Below are 20,074 nucleotides of genomic sequence, written 5' to 3'. Positions count from 1 at the left end.
TTTCTCATCTGATGACACCGAACATTCTAAAGAGGCTGTTCTTTGTGAGCATCTGTTCTCCCCTGATATATTCACACTTGCACATAATAATTATATCTGAAGTCAGTTCCCCCTGCATCATTTTCAACATAGGACAGCGGATATTGGAATAATGTCTTTTAACTAGACAAGAGTGCAAGTGCATTTTGAGCAGGTAGAGTCCCTGAACTCAAGTGATGACTGTTATAAGGAGGGGTGAACGGAATGATTCTGGCCTTATGTGGATTGATCCTACATTAATCCTAGGACATTGGTCCCACCTCATGTGTTCAGGACAGGTGTTCAGGTGGATGGATCATAAAAAGGTTAGTGCTCTGGGTAGGGGTCCAAGTGCAGTTCACATCCAGCACAGTCCAGGCTGCTCCATCCAAACATTTCCACTCGTATCCAGTGCACTCTGCTCCTGTGATTGATTGAACGTATGTGTTTGAGCACAAGCTTTGGAGTTCTCCATTGCCCATAAAAGGCCTTGCCTTTTGCTAGTAGGCTGACTAGGTGTCCTCTATTTCCTGGAAATTTCTCAGTTTTTGGGACTGAGAATATCCATTCAGGTGAGATTTCTAGCTTCCTAAAAATGTCCGGTTAGGTTTTGCTAGTTCCATAGACGGTATATAAACAAACAAATAGCCTAGCATTATATTTATACCAGTGCCCTCCCCTCCTTTTTTATGAATCCTATATATGGCCACCCTAGCCTGTAGGCTATATTGCTCTCCATAGTCACACAGAAGGAGGGAGGGAGGGAGAGCTGTGAGCCCTGTAATTTTGTACAGTTCAGTTCCCCCACCCCCTAAACAAATGAGCACACACACACACACACACATGTGCACAAAGGCACACTGTATGTGAGCACACTGAAGCATCACCATCATCATTCATCATCAATGTCATGGTAATCATCAATAGGCAGACACAGATTCTACAAAAAACGAGGGTCTGAATAGCAAACGACAAATGAAAATCGAATTGATAAAAATGTGAATTGTTGTTTGGCACCAATTTAAAATTAAAGTTGTCATTTTTTAAATGAAAGAGCAACATTGCATGAAAATTTCAAAATTATGGCAGACAGTATTCAGTGAGTATAGACATAAACATATTGGAGAAAGGAAGATGTTTTAGTAGATGAAGCACCTCACAGCTTCAGGCTTTCTCACAGGGAGCTTCTGTCATAAAGCTGAATCTAATACAGGTAAAATAAAAATTATACAATTAAAAAAAAAAAAACTTTTTTTTTTATTGATCTAGCATTAATTATTACAGAACTCATGTCAAATGCTTTTAGCAAATTTCTCATGCAGCTTCTGACAAATCCAAATTGATGGAGAAAATGAGGTTCTTTATGCCATGTGTCTCAGTGAGATGAATGTCAGTGTCAGGGTGTGTGAACTCACATTCCCAGAAGCCCTTGGGAGTAAAACCTCACTGGATGTTAAAATGCTGACTGGGATAATAACAGTGAGAGGGCAACGCATATGGGGCCCAGTCCAACCTGCATTGTCAATTGCCTTAATACAATAATGGTCTGGAATCTGGTATGCAGCAGATGAACCAATAAATTTCAGTGTTACACATGCAACATAATCACAAACACACACATCCTGCAAAGCCTATTGGTATATAATTAAGATAGAGGTAAACCAATAAAATTATTTAAAATAATGTTATGTAAGTTAAAGCAAAGTTATGTAATAAACATACCAAAAACTGTTGGGCATTGCAGAAATTACAGTTCGTCCTGCAGACTTTGATGGAGTATGTTACTAGCAGTTGGAACAAACAAGTTGCAGTATACTGCCATTCGTATCCAAGGCTGTCGAAGCCTTCCAGTGCTGACTCTGTATTTCTGGAAAACAGTATACAGGGGGTGGCTACCATGTTGTAGAATCTGTCAAATCATCTGATTAAATCAGTTTGCTGCACAAAGCAGCAGGAATTATTTGGTGCACAAGCCCTTTTCACCACAAGAGCATCATGATTATTTTTTACAAATATAATGATTTTGTAGAGAACAATGACCACTTACACTTACAGAATGCTTCTGTTGAGGGCTATGCTTCTGTTAAGGGTTATGGGTATTCCACACACTGGTAATTAATTAAAATATCTCAATAGTAAATTATTCCATTTGCAATAAATGCTTCATGCTTTCTACAAATTTGCTGGTTTTCTCTGATCAAGTATTACCGGTGAGCACTACTAGTAAACCCATTAAAAAGGACTAAAGGTACCTTCGTTCTTATGTGGATGCAAGAGAAGGCTGTCGTGTCTGTTGATTGCAAAGTGCCATGGGCTTTTAAGAGTTTGGGGTTGTTAAAATTGGATCAAACAATACTGTTACATATCCAATGTTTGTGCCTGAATGTAGATTAGAGGCTTAATTAGCTGTAGGGGTGAGCTACTGATTTTATTTCAAGTGTGCATGGCTTAAAAAAATATATATATGTTTCTGCTTCAGTTAAGCAAGAACTGTTTTGCATCCTTTGACAGCTTGACCATTCAAATAATTCTATACACAACCCATTTTGACATTGCAATTACTGAGAGTCAATTTTTTTTAAAGCCACTTGAAAATCTCTCTGAAATGACACATATATGTTCCACAAAATACTGTAATGCATTACATGCTATACAAATCATATTTAATTCCAAAAATGTGACACTGCCAGAAATTCTCAAAAACATATTTCTCAATTGAATAACTGAATGATTCATAGATGTATGACATTTTCTTAAATAAATGCGTGTGTAGCTGCTCTCTTTCTTTCCAATCACGCTTTGAAATGCTTCAAATTTATTGTTGAGAATCCTCCTACTCTTGAGGGGTTCTTCTGAAGAACATTGAACAGGTTGATATCTCAACGACTCATTCACATTTGAAATATGGAGATTAAATAGTTTACTTTGTAGGTGGGGAATATTATTACAGTGATTATATAGATATTCCCAACACATCAATCCATTAACAATTGCTAGTTACCCTTGTAGCAGCTGGTAGCGCAAAGTCTACAAATGCTGTCTTGGAAAATCTCTGCAGTGCTGGGCTGAGTTGCTATTGCTACAATAAATCGACTCACGGAGTGAACCTAGCATCTTTATCAGTGTGAGGCATTATGCATTTTAACCACGAATTTCTCTTTTCCCTGATGCGTAAAAACAGCAGCAATGGCACCTGCCATTACCTGCCACCCGCCTACTCGTGAGCCATATTTAAGGCCTGAGCCTGCTGAATGACAGTTAAATATGCACGCAACGTGTTCCTTTTTCAAGGTCTCCTCAACATTTTATCAGACCGCGTTATGCATTCTAATCACAAACCTGGAAGCATCAAATTAAAGCCAATAACAGAAAAACTCGTCTGGCTCTGGGATTGACAGTTATTTCATCTCTAACAAAACGATGCTAATCCCAGTCGGTACCGTCCCAGAGAAACTGCTTAAATTATTTTTGGGCAGCAATTTCCAGGCGCCCGGTCTCTCGTAACCAAGCAAAATACTCGTTACGCATCAAGATTCGGCCAGTCAGGAGCAGTGGCAGGGGTCTCTCCGGCACTTCTGCACCTTGCAAGGCCTCCAAGACCTCGTTCGCGGATCAGTCCCTGCTTTCGTTTGGCTCAGTGTGCATCAGACGCAGAGAATAGCCTATATTAGAATCCTTAAAATCGTGCTTTATGTAACACCGGTCAGTGGAAGGAAATAAAATGCGACAGTTAATATAGAAAACCACTCTGAAATAATTGCGGTGTGAAATTAGTATTACATTGTCTGAAATATAAAAGAGACTAAATGCAATGTATCCTCCAGTGTAACAAGTTTATATGGCAATTTTTAATTTCAAAGTTATTAACGCGTAATGCCTTATTTTAATTTAAGTGGTTGCGTAATAATACTGAGCATTTTCATTTTGGGGAATTAGTTCAGCAAATCTTAATACATTTATGGCGTGTGAATTCTCCTCTCAAAATTTTATCATTTTTATGGAATTCTGTTTTTCAATGTTGGGATTGGAGCATTAATCACTCCATGTTGCAGTGGCCCCTCCCACCAGCTGAGCAGCGCCTTCATGAAGCAGCTAAAACCGTCCTGTACCACTTTTCTCCTCCTCCTCTTCCTCCAGCCTCTTCCTGATCCTCCAGTATATCCTACATTCTCCTCACCCAGATCATAACCTTTATTCTCCCTTAGCAGCTTCTCAATATCTTTACCTCATCTATAAAATCACATTTGGTGTGAACCAACACTTATGCAATTATAACATATCAGTTCATATTAATTTATTTTTCTTCATTCATTTATTTGTTATAAACAAGAATAAATCACATACAAGTATATGGGACCCCCGAGCCTGTGAGGTAGTTTATCTCTATAGAGCTCCCTCAGAATATTCTGCAGCCCTAAGGAAAATGTGAGCGGTCCTTAAATGGTTTTATAGCAGCAGTCATATTCTGTAGTAAATCCAGTAGCCTGTTTATATAAGGAAGAAAGTTAATCACCGCAGAAAGAAAGATATTCTTGCACATTTGCTTGCAGCAACCCCCACCACCTCCTCCCCCACTACACTTCTGTAAGGGGTTTATCTTAAGCAGCTCAGCCTGGCTAGCAGCTAAGACTGTATCCATAATGTTGTACAGCTCTGTATCTTCTCCAGTTTACTGGAGGTACAATGAGAAACCCACATGACTGTAAGGCAATGTGATGTCTTCCTCAGCATAATCAAATAAAAAATAGTAAACCCTGAACAAAATCTATATTTTTGCATTTTATAAAAAATAAATAAATACATTCTTGTCACTCAGACAAATACACTAACATTATAAATGTTGTTGATAAATTGAGGTGTGTTTGAGCATAAAATAAAATAATAAAAAAAGAACGTGAAGACTAATGATAATTTGCAATGGGGACTCAGCTGAGAGAACAATAACTGAGAAATCAAGAGCAACAATGGCTTCCCAAGCCTTTAATTCACAAGAAAATCAGTTTGAGAGATCCGCGCTAATCCACAAAAAAGCTCAGGCACAAATAAAAAGCCAGCAGCAGGTCCCATTCTACACAGCACACGGCGTTCCCTAAAACAAGATTACTCAACTGAGCTTCCCATGGCACCGCCCCTCACAGCATCACACACCTGAGAGCAAGTTATCATGACACCATACCAGGCTGGAGGGCGTTCAGCCAGGGGAGAGAAGGGGAGGGAGAGGGAGGGGGAGAGAGATGGGGGAGGGAGTTGGGCGTGAAGTGAAAGCAGCCAACCACAATCTGCGGAATTCTGCAGCCTGGTGTGTTAGTCTTGGCATGCAACGCAAACGCCTCGGATGAACTCTGCGCATGTCAGCCTGTGAGAAATGCAGGTGTTCTCGCAGAGTACACTTTTGAGAGCAGGTCTGTTTATCAGCTTGGTTGTTTTTTGTTTTTTGACCTCGAAGCAAAACTAGCACTAGGTGTTCATATGTTTTTTCTTCTGTTTGAATTATTGTGAATAACAGGGAAATTGCATTCATTCAAGCCTTCACAGCATAAAAGACCTACAAATAAAAATAAATAAATAAATAAAATGTGAATTTTATCCTTGATTACTTAAAGGCTTACCTTCAGGCTTTAGACAACTTTTTCCTGTACATTTTCTTAACAAAAACAGCCACTTGTTTGAGATTTCGGGAGAAAAACAAAATCATATAATGGTAAAATACCTTATATCACACCGTACAAAATAAACGCTCATAAAGAGGACAGAGGGATTTGTGTTTATGCTTATGCTTATGAGGATGCCAAATACTCATTCACTTTACACTCTGGATTAAACCTAGAGCCTTCTAAACAATGCTGGGTGCTGGGACTGGCATTGCCAGATTCTGAGACTAGAAAAAAAAAAAAATTGATATGCTGCTGGGGCCTCATTAAAAATTGGTCTTACGATGAAATTAAATCTTGAATAGTGGCTTACACAGAAAAACATGATTAAGTAGTTATTTATAAAATCCCGGTGTGACTTGGATAAGATTGCACCTCTGTGTAAAGTCTACACAAGACCTAAGTTTTTCACCTGCTGGTTATCAGGAGGTACTGCATGTTTGAGGGCTGTGTCTGCTTCAAGAACAACATTTAATTGATAGTCAATTTTATGCATGAAAAGTGCAAGACTTCCATTGTACAATCAATGGCTGTGCTCACATTATTGGAGTTCAAATGAAAGTTCATTTGAGATTTGCATATCACAGGTGAGTGAGATGCAGATTTAAACCAACATAAGCAACTTTTTCAGTCTCGGATATTTTAATAAATCAAGTGTAAGTACAACTTAGGAATCGGTCTTGAGTTTAAATCCAAGCATATTTTTATAAATGAGGCCCCTGGTTCTAGAACAGGTTCATTCAAAAAGCCAACAGTTATGCGAGCAGACGACTCTTGCTTTGCTACGAGGACCGGACATAAAGGACACAACATCTCTGGAAAGATTGACGGGTCAGTGAGCTACAAGTAGCGCCAAATTGCCTCGTAACCTTTCCTGCTCCGGCAAGCTGACAGCTCACAAAAGAGCGCCCCGCCATTCGCTGTCAGCCGCTGCAAACTTTTGATTGACGCAGGCGGAGAAGCCAAACAGAGAGGGAGAGGGAGAGGGAGATGGCGTTCGGCTTTTCGAGCGCCCCGCCCGCGATCTGACGGCTGGGGAGAGAGCGAGCTCCGAGGCGTCGAGCGGAGCCGCTAATTGGGCCGAGGCGGAAGAGGGAGCGGGGCGGGGTCCGAGCTGCCCGGGCTTGTCGGATCCCAGGCAGGAGTCGCGCCGTGGACCCCGCAGGGCGGGTCGGGGGAGGAGCCGGGAGCCCGGGAGCCCGGGGCTGCCCGCGTCTCTGCCAGCTCCGCTGCGGCGTTCCCACAGCCCGCTCGCCGCTCTTGTTAACCTGTCATTGGTCAACTGCGCCGTCATCGTCACATTCGTCAGGCAGCAGAGTTCATCAGACTGTGTGTGGTGCTCTATCCATAGTTGCTGTTCTTGGAAGGAGAATTAAGCAGAAAACACTCTCCTCTGTCGTAACTAGATATACAACACACCTTATTACACATACTCACCGTACATTTTATTATATACACTCTCAACATTTTACACACACACTCATAGAACACTTTACTACACACACTGAGCACACTTGCAGCACATTCTTCTACATACTCTCAACACACTACTGTATACACACACACACACTCACAGCACACTTTTCTATTCACTCTCAACACATTTTTTTTACACAGCCACAACACGTTTCTTCTATACGCACTCACATCACATGACCATACACTCATCCAGAGCACACTATACATATTTACAGAACACTTCCCTGGGCACACACTCGCAACACATTTTTCTTTGTTAAAAACCAGACACATAACACCTTTATGGACTGATAACATAAGTGTATTCCATCCAGAGACATCACCCTTCAATATGAAACCACTCCATCAACACAGCATGAAGCAACGAGACCCACAACAGCCTGTTTTCCATAAAAGCTTGCTGAATTTGGGAAACTGCGCACCCTGCACAGACCCTCTCTCCCTCTCTTTTGTTTCATCAGCATGCTGAGGACAGCACCCAGTCCTGCCACTCAGTGCCTCTTCATGATTAACCAGAGTGCACCTCTCTCTCCATCACCTCCGCTTCTCCACCTGCGCTATTAATGACTGAGGCTCAGGGGGCCAGGCCCGGGGCTGACTGGAATATTAATGCGCTGCTAATTTATACCGCTGACCTGTTGATTATACCCCCAACTCTGCTGAATAAGCAAGGCGGCTCCTTCACCCTCTCCTACTCTCGCCCCGCTCCTTCTGCCACCGCACACTCCTTCCATTTCTCCCCTCCTTCCTTCCGTTTTCCTTCCCTCTCCCCACTTTCCCCATTCTCGCATCCCCCTCTCACTGTCATAATCCCTTCCCACTCCTCCTTCCACCTCCCTTCTTTCACCCACCATCTTCTCTTCTCTCTGCATTGCTCCTCTCATTCCCTCCTCTTCCCATTCTCCCTCTCTCTCTCTGAATAAAGCAGGTTGACAGAACAAACTTGGCCTCAGGACATTGGCACACTCTCCCTTCGCTGCGCGAGAGGCGTCCTCTTTGTAATCCAGTGGAGAAAAAAAAAAAAAAAACAGAAAGATTTGAAAGCGGAGAGGAAAATTCTCTTTTTGATTTTAGCTGCGGGCCAACTTTTAATTCAAGGCCCCTCTTTATCTCGTCCCCTTATTTCAGAGGATCCTCGCTCAGGGCAGCTTCGTGGAGAAGCGCCCTCTCTCTCTCTCTCTCTCTCTCTCCCTTGCTCCCTCCCTCCGCTCTGCTCCGCTCTCTGTTGGATGCAGGAGGGACAACGAGCCAGGGGATGAGAGGCAGAAGCAGCCCCACGTGGAAGGGGAGCTGGGACCCGCGCGTGTCCCGCGCCGTGCGCGTAGACGCGCCTCCGGGGACGGGCGCACTCTGTTTCGCGAGCAGCAAGCTCTGCCCCTGCAGGGCCAGGGTGCAGCCGGGCTTTCCGTTCAGCCTCACTCAGCCAGGTCACTGGCAGAGTGCACCAACACCGGTTCACTCACAGACAGATCACCGCACTGCCTTTCATGCAAGAACACTTTGAATCTCACCTCTCGTTCAACAGCTCGTAAGGGCGTTCAGTTCCATTGTTCGATCGCGTAAATGATTGGGCTTCTTAAATATTTAAGAGCAGAAGCTTGCATGAAACCCATGACCTGATATGACTCTTTACCGTCCGCTCCTGCTCGGTGGAGTACGGTGATACAGTAATGAGCGCGAGTGGGAGAATTGTTACCATGAATCCAAAGATTTTTTTGGTGTCTGTGAATGATTCACAGCCTGATGGCAATACTGGCAGGAGGTCTTTTGAATCCAAACACACAACTCACCTAAAAGGACGGTCTGACTTGTGTACAGACACCCTCCCATGCGTGATAAACCTGTGTTTACCCTCGACGGCGCGGCAAACCAGAGAGCGCCCTCGCCCTCGCGCTGAGCTGGGAGGCTGGGGTCGTCGGCTCGGCGAAGCGCGTCAGCCTGGATAACATCTGCAGTGGCTGTTACGTGCAATTTCCCTTCAGTAAACCGTCGGCACTGCAACGGATGTTTGCTTTCACATCAGACTCCAGCGCAGCAGGCTTACAGAGGAGAGACCCGTATTTCAGGAGGGGGGGGGGGGTCTTCTTCGCAGGCTTCTGTGGGTCTACGTGCTACCCTGATTGACCCCGTGCAAGGCGCACCCCCCCTCGTGTTTATCAGAACACGTAGCCGCACGCCGACACTTTGTGCACATCCTCACGCAGCACTGAATCGGAGCAGGAGCCTTGTAATAAATGAGGGGTCAAAACGAACTTAACATCTGTGTGTGTCTGTTTCAAGAACCCCCTCAATATAATCAAAGCAGGGCTTCTTTTACCGCAGCTCTAATGAAAACAAGACTGATATTAAAATTAAAGCAGAGAATCTCTCATCCGCAATCGAAACAGCATTCAAAGGTCATACATATTTTTCAGCATTAGGTGTCCATCGATTTTTTTTTAAACTTTCTGGATTGATGAAAGTCATCTGGAGCCATCACTGTGAGCAATGACTCTTGGACTAACGCAGAATCATGATTAGCAAGGGCAAACATGCTGCAGCTTCATCCTAATTGCATGCAACAGTCTCTCTTTTGTACACAAAAATATAAAAAGGTGATCTTTTATCGCCACCTGGTGGTTCAAAGTGATAAAGAAGCATTTGAAGTGTGAAATGGACAAGTTACTTATTCATTGCAATTGTAAACGCGCACACACAATTAAAATTTAAATACCCCATGTTTTTTTTGAGGGCAGTTAGACCTGAACTTTAAAACAACTGCTTTGAAGAGATTCAAACATTTAAACAAGCAGAGAAACAATAACAAGATTCTGTAGAAATAAATATTGTTTTACTCCAAAGGTCAAAAGGTCATACGAAACACCGAAGGTGTGAACGTCAGTCCAAAGGGAACGGTGACTTCTTGTGCCAGATGCTAACCGGCGGGGCTGGACAAGTCCGCACAGCACCCGCTAAGCTATTAATGAGGACGTCTGTGAGCGTAACTCCTCCAGGCCGTCTTTGCTGTCTAAAAATGGCAGGTCAGATTTCTCTTGAGGACTGGATTTAATATAAGTATCATTATTAGTACACCTTAAGCTTATTGAAAGTGCTACGATGACCAGAGTTACTCCAATGTTAAAACGCAGGGCTTCGGAAAGGATGAAACAGGACCGTTCAACAAACTTCTGGAGCACAGCCATCAGACTGAGACCGCACCCTGAATGTAGAACGTAACACACGTCATTCTCCTTTTGGGGCAAAACGCTCCGGCCCAGTGCGCGGGCGCTAACCGCTAACCTTTCCGCGGTGCGTCAGCTCAGTGAGCACCGAGCGCGGCGGGGCCTGCAGGTCGGGCCGCGCAGGCTCCCGGGCCCTTTGTAGTGGCTTGCGCGCGGGCGGAGCGGAAGCACGTTCTCGCAGCTGCTCGCTGGGGGGTTAGGGCGTTTGCTCTACCCCCGCCCACCGCAACAACGTGCCGGCAGGTTATGCAACCCGCGTCTGTTAAAGAGAAGAAACGGTTTTGGATGAATCATTTTGAATCCCCGCTGAGTGGGCTCGTGCTCGTCAGGCCCGCAGAGCGGTGTTATGAGCGGGCTAAATCAACGCTTAGCCCCGACCCAGCCAGGACGCCAGTCAAGCGGTGTCAGCGTCCTACGCCGGCTAGGCTAAGCGTTCTCACAGTTTCCGTCCGATCTGAGCTGCTCAAACAGCCCAGTGAACGCTCAGCTCTGAAACTGTGGAGGATGACGCACGCACGTTCACATTCTCAGAAACACCCGCTCTCGACCGCGACGCGAACCTAGGACAAACCCGGAGGCCAGCCCACGCTTCATTTGTCACAATTTTATTTAGCATAATTTAAAAATCATTTCCACTGTTAGTTCTTTTATACAAATATGTTTGTTATATATAAAAAATAAAAAAAAAAAGACAAAACAATTCCTACAAATCAAGTTCCCAGTGTATAAATTTAGTACCACACACCATTGCGAGACGGGCACTGCTGGCTGCGGCTCCCAGTCCTCTGCTGAGTTCTGACAGCATACCACAGTGACATCAGGGAAAAACAGAGAAACAAACCACCAGTTTGGTTAACCAACATTGGAACAGAGTTGACTTTGCACACCGGCACATGCAGATAATATGCTATTTTGTGGCAGGGCAGGCACGTCCACATATTTCAGCACCCTTAATCCAAATGTACCAAAAACACAGAGAAGCCCTGCTTACCGGCTCCCTAGCAGAAATGCATGTAATGTCCCCCCCACTCTGTCCCTTTGCATTACGTGATTTACGATACATCCCCAGCACCGTCTCAAATGCCTGTGAAGATTAAAAAGCACAGATCCGGAACAGCTGATAAAATACCATTAGGCGCAAGTTTACACTCGATCAGTTCCTGCTTCCTTGTTTTCGGGAAGCGGACGCGGCTTCATTCAGTCAACAACCGTGGCCTTTGAAACATTTCCCTAACCGACAGGCTGACTTAGCACACTCGTGCACTTCCGCCTGTGGCTATGGTTTCTGTAACATGACTGAAAAAAAAGCAAAGCAAACCAAACCACCTTTCAAATTCGAGATGCGAGTGCACGACCTTAAACAGGTCTGTAAAGGCGAGCTGTCAGTCATCTGCAATCCATGTGACGGGCAACGTAATAAAAAATAAAAAAAACCCGACAATTTTAAATCTCAGTAAAGCGTGTTTATGTGTTGTCAATATTTGTCAGTTATAACGGGAGAGTCATATGAGCAGCTCCTATGGTCTTAAGGCGAATGCGGGCAGAAAAAAAGAATGTTGCGACAGAGGAAACTGTAGGGGGCGCCGACGAGGCTCGCGTGCTCAGACGCCTCGTCGTCGGGTGGCGGGCGCCGAGGGGTCGCCGCAGATCGGTCACGGTCACGGTCGCGCTGCGGTCAGCACGCGGCTCAAGCCCACGCCGCGAAAACATCAGCAAGCGCGGCGTTCGGAGAGATCGACAGACGTAACGCGCAGGTGAGGCGCAGTTAAAGGAGAAATGAGCACCTCAGGTTACTCTTTGGCTGTGCCTTGACAAATAAGGTCTGAAAATAAAAACAAGCAGAAAAAATATGAAAAGATATAAAGGCACTTCCAAAATGGCAGGCACTGATGAAAGCAGACCTCTTAAAATGGTGCCGCAGGTCTGCTGATTACAACTGTCTGTAAGGGGCTGCCCTGAACTGCCTGATAGCAGGAACCTGCATTTTGTTTAATACAAGCCACCCTCAATGGAGTAACAATCGTCTGACAACCTGAACATTTTAAAACACTCACGCGGTGGCCACTTAAACTAAAGGAAAATACATAAAATACTACAACCGCTGCCATGATTTGAATCTGTAAATAACATCACATCGATCACATGCGCCTGCTTAAAGAAGAACCGGACTAAAAGCAATAACAGGTCATAAGAACACAGTCTTAATGGGATTCAGGTGTGCAGCACGCATATCGATTAGGGACCGTATAAAAAAAAAAACAAACGCTAACTGGCCAATCAGCAGGCTGGCAGGAGCAGAGGCAGGGAGGCTCTGGCTTCCGTGCAGCCTGGCATCGGGACAGCGAAACCTTCCCGGGGGCGATCCGAGCGCCGCGTTCCAAATCAGGCAGTCGCGGCCTGTCGCGCCGGACGGCCATCGATCCGGTACTTGCACATGAAGTGGTTCACAGACGCGTCCGACGCATCTGTCCTGGCGAGTATGATGCAAACGTGGCTGGTGCTTAGGTGTGAACGGCTTACGGATCGAAGGGAAGACATATCTTTACGTATTAACTCTCCCGTTCATTTTTTTTATTAGCTTTTCTTTCTTTCCTTTCTTTTGGCTTTATAAATTTGTAGATACATACATTCGATATTAAAACAGTCGAACCGGCAAGACACAAATAAAACACGAGAAGAAAAAAGAAAAAAAAAAGTAGAAAGTATCTGGCCTCGGTCTGCCGTAAAAGTTGACCACTAGAGGGCGTGGCGTCGTCGGACCGCGCGGCGGAGGGGGTGACACGCAGAGGCGCTCCGGGGAGTAAACAGAGCGCCGCTCCGCGCGCCCGCTAATCCGTCTGAGCCGCCCAAAGCCGGCGTCGCGCTAGCGGTGGCGGCGGCGGCGGCCGGCTGGCGCTCGGCGTCCTGACTCAGGTGGCCGGGCCGCGGGGAGGGTAGTCGTTAAGACTTTCTGTCAACACCTGAGAGGACGCGCAGCCGCCCTTTGCAGCTGGGTGTCTTTTAGCTGGGCGGTTTCAGAGCCCGGGGCCATTCTCAGCCAAGGAGGTTCCTGGACCTCTCTCTCTCAAATCCTGCTTACGGTGCAGTCAGAGTGGCTGTACGGCCGTTCACCCCCTGCAGTTATGGATAATAACCAGACCAATGCAAGTCCGCCACATAAACACCCCCTCCCCCACCTCACACACCCACACTCACACATACGCAAAAGGTATCAACGCCATACCACAGCCAACAGGACTCAAAAGCTCTATCATTTTTGACACAGCGAATCACTTTCACGCAGGCGATGCCTGCCAGCCAACTGCCCTCACGCAGCAACCGCCTGGCGACCAATCGCCAGTCAGGGTCCATTTAGCAGACTCACGCACTTCAACATTCGCCGATCCTCGGGGGGGGGGAAAAAAAACGGAATGGGGGTTAAAAAGGACCATAAATTTTATGGAGCTACATAGTGTGTGAGGAAAGTAAACCAAGAACCTATTAAAAACAGGCACTGAAGGTGAACAGGAATCAACAGAGCCACTTAATGTTTAAAATTCACTGTACGGCAGAGTCCCTCCGACACAAACATCAATACGGTAAGCGGGCGCGAAGGCACAGAGAGTCCCGATGTGCGAAGAACAGTCATCAACCGGGAACCTCAAGGAGCACGGAAAACAGAATGGATTTTCGCCCGTGGTTCATCGGCCCGAAAGATAAAAATCTGCAGCACAATCATGGCGGTTTAAAGGGAAAGATTCTGGCCGAGGCGCTCTTAAGATTCCCCTCGATGCAGTTCAACAGAACCACACTGGGACACCCATTCCAGTCATAATTACTATTCTTTGTTGTTATAGGTCACTTTGGATACAAGGGGGGGGAAGCTTTGACATGAAGGAATTTTAAAAGTCAAGACATGTGACGTGACACTTAACATAAGTTAAGTTGCTTAACTGCGGAACACGTGGCTGCAGCACCTCAGGGCCGGGTCAGTCGTTTATCCAGGGCGGTGCAGACGCTTGTTTGCTCTGCGGCTACCGGACACGTTATGGCAAACCCGGCCTTCTGCTGGGAGAGTTAAAAAAAAGTGAAGAGGAGCTTGTGGCTTATTGGCTGGCTCGGTGGTGATGGGGAGGGGGGGGGGGGGGTGGAGTCAGGCTGATGTAATCCTGGCACTGTCCCGTTTGGCTGAGGGACACACAGGAAGTCCTGTTCCATGATCTGGTCAGCGAGGCGTCGTTTTGACAGGAGAAAAGGATTCGCTCCACGGGATGGGCTGACTCCCCCATTGAGGCGGTCAGGCTTTTTTGAAATCGACGTGACCAGAGGGCCGATTCACAACTTTGGACACTTTTTCGGGGTCCAGCGGCTCCTCGGTGACCCCGGGCCTTACTGCGGCCGGAGCGCACAGGAGGCGCGCGGGACTTTAGGCCGCTCCCTGAAGGGGCTCTCGGACGCAGACGTCTTAAGATGAGCCCCGTCGCGGAGCTAAGGCCACAGACCCGGTCCCTTGTGTCCCTTCCGTCTCCCCGTCTCCAAAGGAGAGGCGTGGAGCAAGACGGCAGGAGGAGGTGGGTGGGGGGGGTCAAAGGTGAGAGAGAGAGAGGAGCGACAGATCATCACTCCCATTCGGCACTTAACACCTGGTAGGCTCCACAGGAAATACAGGAAGTGATTTCTGTCAGGTGGGTTATTTAGATTTTTTTGGCAAATCATAAGCTGTTCATCTCATTTTGCATGCAGGGCCATTTTCTTGCATTTCTTAAATGCCACCTCCCTTTCACCTGGTTCAGTCCACAGCGATACAATGCAACAACCCTAAAAGATAAGGCTGAAGGAAAGGAGGACAGGGCAGGGAGGCTGTAATGGTGGGGGGGGGGGGGGTGGGGCAATATAAAGGACTTGAACATAGCAGGGTGGTGCATAAGGAGAAGCCCCTCCGTTGTGGCATCTTTACTTTGGCTTTCAGTTTGGAAAAAAAAACCCCAGAAGAAAAGAAATGAAGGACAATCGGGGGGGGGGGGTGTTCGAAGGGGCAGAAAAAAAGCGAGCGAGAGAAGAGCTAAACGAAAGCGTATATGGCGGCGGCAGCGCGGAGGCGCCGGTAGCCGCGGGAACGGCGCCTCCGGCCCGGTGTCCGTGTCCCCGCGGGTGAGCGCGCTCCCCGTCCTCCCCCCGTCCCCGCACTATAAGAGCACGCACTTCTTGGGGTTCTTCTTGGCGGCGGGGTAGAGCACGGCGCGCACGGCCTCGGCGAACACCTCCCGCACGTTCTCCTGCAGCAGCGCCGAGCACTCCATGTACTTGACGGCGCCGATCTGCTTGGCCAGCGAGCTGCCCTGCTGCGGCGTGGTGGGGGCCAGGCCCTGCTCCTTCAGCTTCTTCACCGTCTCGCCGTCGGACCGCAGGTCCCGCTTGGTGCCCACCAGCAGGACGGGCACGCTGGGGCAGTGGTGCGACACCTCGGGGTGCCACTTGTGCCGCACGTTGGCGTGCGAGGAGGGGCTCCCGATGCTGAAGCAGATGATGAAGACGTTGGTCTGCGGGTAGGAGAGCGTGCGCAGCCGGTCGTACTCCTCCTGGCCCGCCGTGTCCCACAGGTTGAGGCTGACCGTGCGCCCGTCCACGCTCATCTGCGCGCTGTAGTTGTCGAAGACGGTGGGGATGTACTCTTCGGGGAAGGCGTTGGTCGTGTAGGAGATGAGCAGGCAGGTCTTGCCCACCGCCCCGTCCCCCACCACCACACACTTTATTGTCTGCATCCTTCCTGCATCCACACAGACAGCAGCACCTGGGGAGGACAGAGAGGGGGGGGGGGGGGGGTCAGCCTGTGGAAGCCAACAGCAAACAAAATGCCTGCAAACAGGCCGGCACAGTGCTCTTCAACAGGCCAGCACAGTGCTCTTCAATAGGCCAGCACATCAGTCTTTAATGAACCAGCACAGCGCTCTTTAATAGACCAGCGCAGTGCACTTCAATGGACCGGCACCGTTTCATTGGAAGGGACGAGTGTCATGTGCAATGACCTGGCATATGATGTTTAAGGACCTGACCTCGTAACCCAACGGCTGCATGTTCGATTCCCAGGTAGGACACTGCCGTTGAACCTTTGATGCAGGTACTTAACCTGCATTGCTGTATAAAATAATTACTTTGTAAAAAAAAATAATAATAATAATAAATAAATAATAAAAACTATTTAAAAAGTTGCCCAAGTTGCTCAGGGGAACATGGATCATGGGAGAGACCTCGACTAGCCTTAGTAAAACTTCTGCTACAAATGAGCAGAATGATTTCCAATCCTTCACAGCTCTCCTCAATGGGCCACTAGGTGCTAAAGCTATTTTTAAGAGAACTTTCTAGACGGACTTGGTTTTTTTTAAGGAAATCACTTCAACTGGCAGTATACAGAGAAGAATCTCCAGGGGCCAGAGTTGACTATCACCATTCTAATGCACATGCAATTTCTCCAAAACAGAGTCAATTATTCATGGAAAACAGCAGTCATGTCTGACACATCATCTATAATTTACAGAAATCTTAAACGGGGCACATAAATTAGGGAACCACTAAACCCCGCAATAAACCCCTTTGACTTATTGTTTTCTTAACCAAGTTGTGCTATTCCCAATACACAAATATTATATTTGGATATAAAGTTTACCAATTAAACCTTGCAACAACCAAATAACAACTTGTGTTTGTTACCAGGTTAATCATAACAGGACTACAACGTAGAAAAGTTTAATATTTATACGTGCAAAATTTCAGTCGTTTCAGCCAGTCACCTTAAGCAATGCTACTACCATTTTTTCAAGCCGCCACTGTCAGTAAGCTTTTGACAAGTTGTTAGTTTACTTACTAGTTGAGTCTTGCTCTTTCACACAAAGTTTACGCCTCAGCGTTCCCTTGTGTTAACGCTACAATATTACAAGTCCCGGGAAAGTCTAACAATGTAACAATGGATTTCTAAATGATTTTGATAACGGCAATCTACACTGCAGGGTTTAGAGCTACCTTTAGTTAAACGACCCTAAGATTAAAATTTGTGATAAATTACTGAAGCAATAACGCTGGTTAGCTAACGTTCGTTAAGACCGAGGATTTATATTAGCTAACGTTAGCTGGCTGTCTAGCCAGAACATTTCAGAAAATATGGACTTCAACAACACAAGAAAATGCCATCAGAGTTGTTTTTACTGTCGGTGTGTTAAGACAGCTAAATTAATGAGATTTTCGGCCAAGTAACATCAGCTGACTAGCTAGATAATATTTCGTATGAAACAGTTGTAGCGGTGTTACTGCCTATTTGGCTAACGTTAGCGAGCTAATCACAGCATTAGAGGCTCGGCGGGTTCACCAGCTTCTTTGAATAAACCGAAAGTTGCTATCTAACAATCTGGAAACGCCTTAGCTAGCAAACGTTAGCTAACGGTTACCGATTGTCGATTAACTGTAGCAAGTTGTTCAATTAACTAGTATCACTGTAACCAAAGCGAAATAGCTGGGTAACCGGACCTGATAGCTAGCGCTAGATAGCTAGCAAGCTAATATTTTGGAGACTAGTTAGCCAAGATAGCTAGCTAGTAAGCTTAGAAGCTGGCAAGCGCTAAGTAACGTTGCCTAGCTAGCGATCTCATAGGAAAATAGCTAACGTTACGTTGGCTAGCAAGCTAGGTGAAGTGATTTGTGATTTTAAAAGTTTCTTTTTTGAATGTATAACTCAGAGAGAAGTAAAACAGCACATAATACAAACTTCAGAAATCGACAGAAGTAAAAACACATTGCTACATAAAACATATAATATTAGCAAATAAAGTAAAGTTTAACTGTCTCACCGCCTCACTTGGGACTCGCGCTCTCTAGCTTCGTTCAGTCAGACCAGACAGAACCGCATCCGGGGAGCTGTCCCAAATAGTGACTACGCATGACTTGATGTGACGCAGAGAACTCTGGAAAATGTAGTATTTTTTTAAGCAGAGCGACTGGAAAGGACACAGTCAAAAAACTATGTGCAAGAAGAAAATGAATTGTTGACGGAATTTGTTGCACTCTGCGTGATTTAACTTCTGACAACCGCGGATAACATGATTATAACGACGATTTAAAAAGGTATGATAACGCAATAAGGAAGTGGTGTACAGAAATATAGTCTACCAGTAGAGGTAAATTGCATTTTTTAAGTTTCTATAAGTTCTTTATCGCTAGGATGGCCATATTTCCGATTTCAGTCGCGCGTTCTGCATGGTACCGCCAGGTGTCATTGTTGACCATAAAGTAAAGACTGAAGTTCGTCAAACAATCCAAAAATGACCAGTTTTACTACTTTTGAGACTGAGAACTGAGAAGCAAAAAGAAGTTCGTTTGGAAAGAGATACTTAAAAACTTACAATGTTTTCACTTTCTGTGCTTTATAACTAAATTGTGATTGATACAGAGGATAACATATAAGAAAGGTCAGGTAACCTAACTGTACAAGACATAAAGGTGGTTGAGACAGTCAAAATGGGAGTATCTGAGATTGGTTTTTGTGTAGCAAAGAAGATACTGCGTGATTAAACAATGGAGATATGCATGACCTCCACGCAACAGTTTCTGAACATTAATTGCTATGCTGTGCCACTGCCCTTCTGCTGAGATTATACAGAATACCAGTCTCCAGGGTTCAGTTAACTGCTGTGAGAGTTCATCTGATTCTCAGGACCACAGACAGATGGGCATGTTCCATCCTGAAGGTGGTGATTTCCTCACATTCCACTCTGCCGCTCCTTTTGCAGGTGAGCTGAAACTGATAGCCCCTTCCCACACAGAAGCTTTCAATCAGTGTTCACATAAAAGGAAATGGTGGCTTTTGTTATCGAGGCGTGAAAAGTGATTTGCATACTTAACACACAGCCAGAAACTTTCCAGCGTCACCCACACACATGCAGATGCTTGTACATACGCACCCAGCGACCTATAACCAAAGACACTTGAAAACAAAGAGGCTCCAGTTTATTGCTTTTCCCAAGAGTTCTGGCGTCACTCCGGCCCATAAAGAAAACTTTCCCACTGAGACCCTACCACCCCCTCCCCCTCCCTCTATTCTGTGAAGGGATTCTCTGGGATGCTTCTAGTGTCTCCATGACAACCTCTGCGGCCTAGGGGTGCCACTGTCAGAAGATAGAAGAAAGAGAGAGACCTTTGAGTGGAGTTGAGGAACAGGGGGTTGTGGGTAGTCAGAGGAGGAAATGGCCCAGGGAGGAAGTCTCAGGGTCTTGAAAACGAGCCAGCTGAGTTCCCTCTCTAAACAAACACTTTGAAAAGTTGTCATGCTGCAGTTGATGTATGTGTGTGTGTGTGTGCTGCCAGCCCAGTTGGGAAGCAATTGTGTAGGTCATGGGCTTGTTCAATAGTAGAGTGCACCAGCAGTCATTGACAGAAGTATGCCAGTTGAGCATTGTGACATAGCGTTTTACCCTTACATGTACCACGTGCCATTTAGTGGATACGTTTTCTCCAGTATTTAATGGGGCAATTTACTTATGAAAGCTACCAATGGCACATTATAGATTTTCTTCTAGGGCCAAAGGAAAAAGCTAATTTGGGTTTCCCACTCCCTTAAGGAGCATTAAGGGGGCCTGGGTCATGTGAAACAAATGTAGTTTCTCTGCGTACCACCTCCATTTACTCTGAGTAAATGCTATCACTGCATTACTTACCAACAAGAAATCCATATGCAATATG

General features: G+C 45.9%; 1 protein-coding gene across 1 annotated transcript; it reads right to left on the bottom strand.

Annotated features, from left to right (window-relative positions):
• Positions 1-10,958: 10,958 nt before the first annotated feature.
• rhogd (ras homolog gene family, member Gd) lies at positions 10,959-18,314 on the bottom strand. The gene is made up of 2 exons (XM_064328275.1): positions 18,187-18,314; positions 10,959-16,139 (listed from the first exon to the last, which is right to left on the bottom strand). The coding sequence occupies exon 2, from the start codon at positions 16,108-16,110 to the stop codon at positions 15,535-15,537; it is 576 nt and encodes a 191-aa protein (XP_064184345.1). The 5' UTR covers positions 16,111-16,139; positions 18,187-18,314; the 3' UTR covers positions 10,959-15,534.
• Positions 18,315-20,074: the final 1,760 nt, after the last annotated feature.

This window comes from Anguilla rostrata, chromosome 3 (genome assembly GCF_018555375.3).
Source record: "Anguilla rostrata isolate EN2019 chromosome 3, ASM1855537v3, whole genome shotgun sequence".
Lineage (NCBI taxonomy): Eukaryota > Metazoa > Chordata > Actinopteri > Anguilliformes > Anguillidae > Anguilla > Anguilla rostrata.
This window is presented reverse-complemented; position numbering and strand designations above follow the sequence as displayed.

Bases quoted from the DNA above. Each gene is read 5' to 3' on its own strand.
- rhogd (XM_064328275.1), bottom strand. From the start codon at position 16,110: ATGCAGACAATAAAGTGTGTGGTGGTGGGGGACGGGGCGGTGGGCAAG.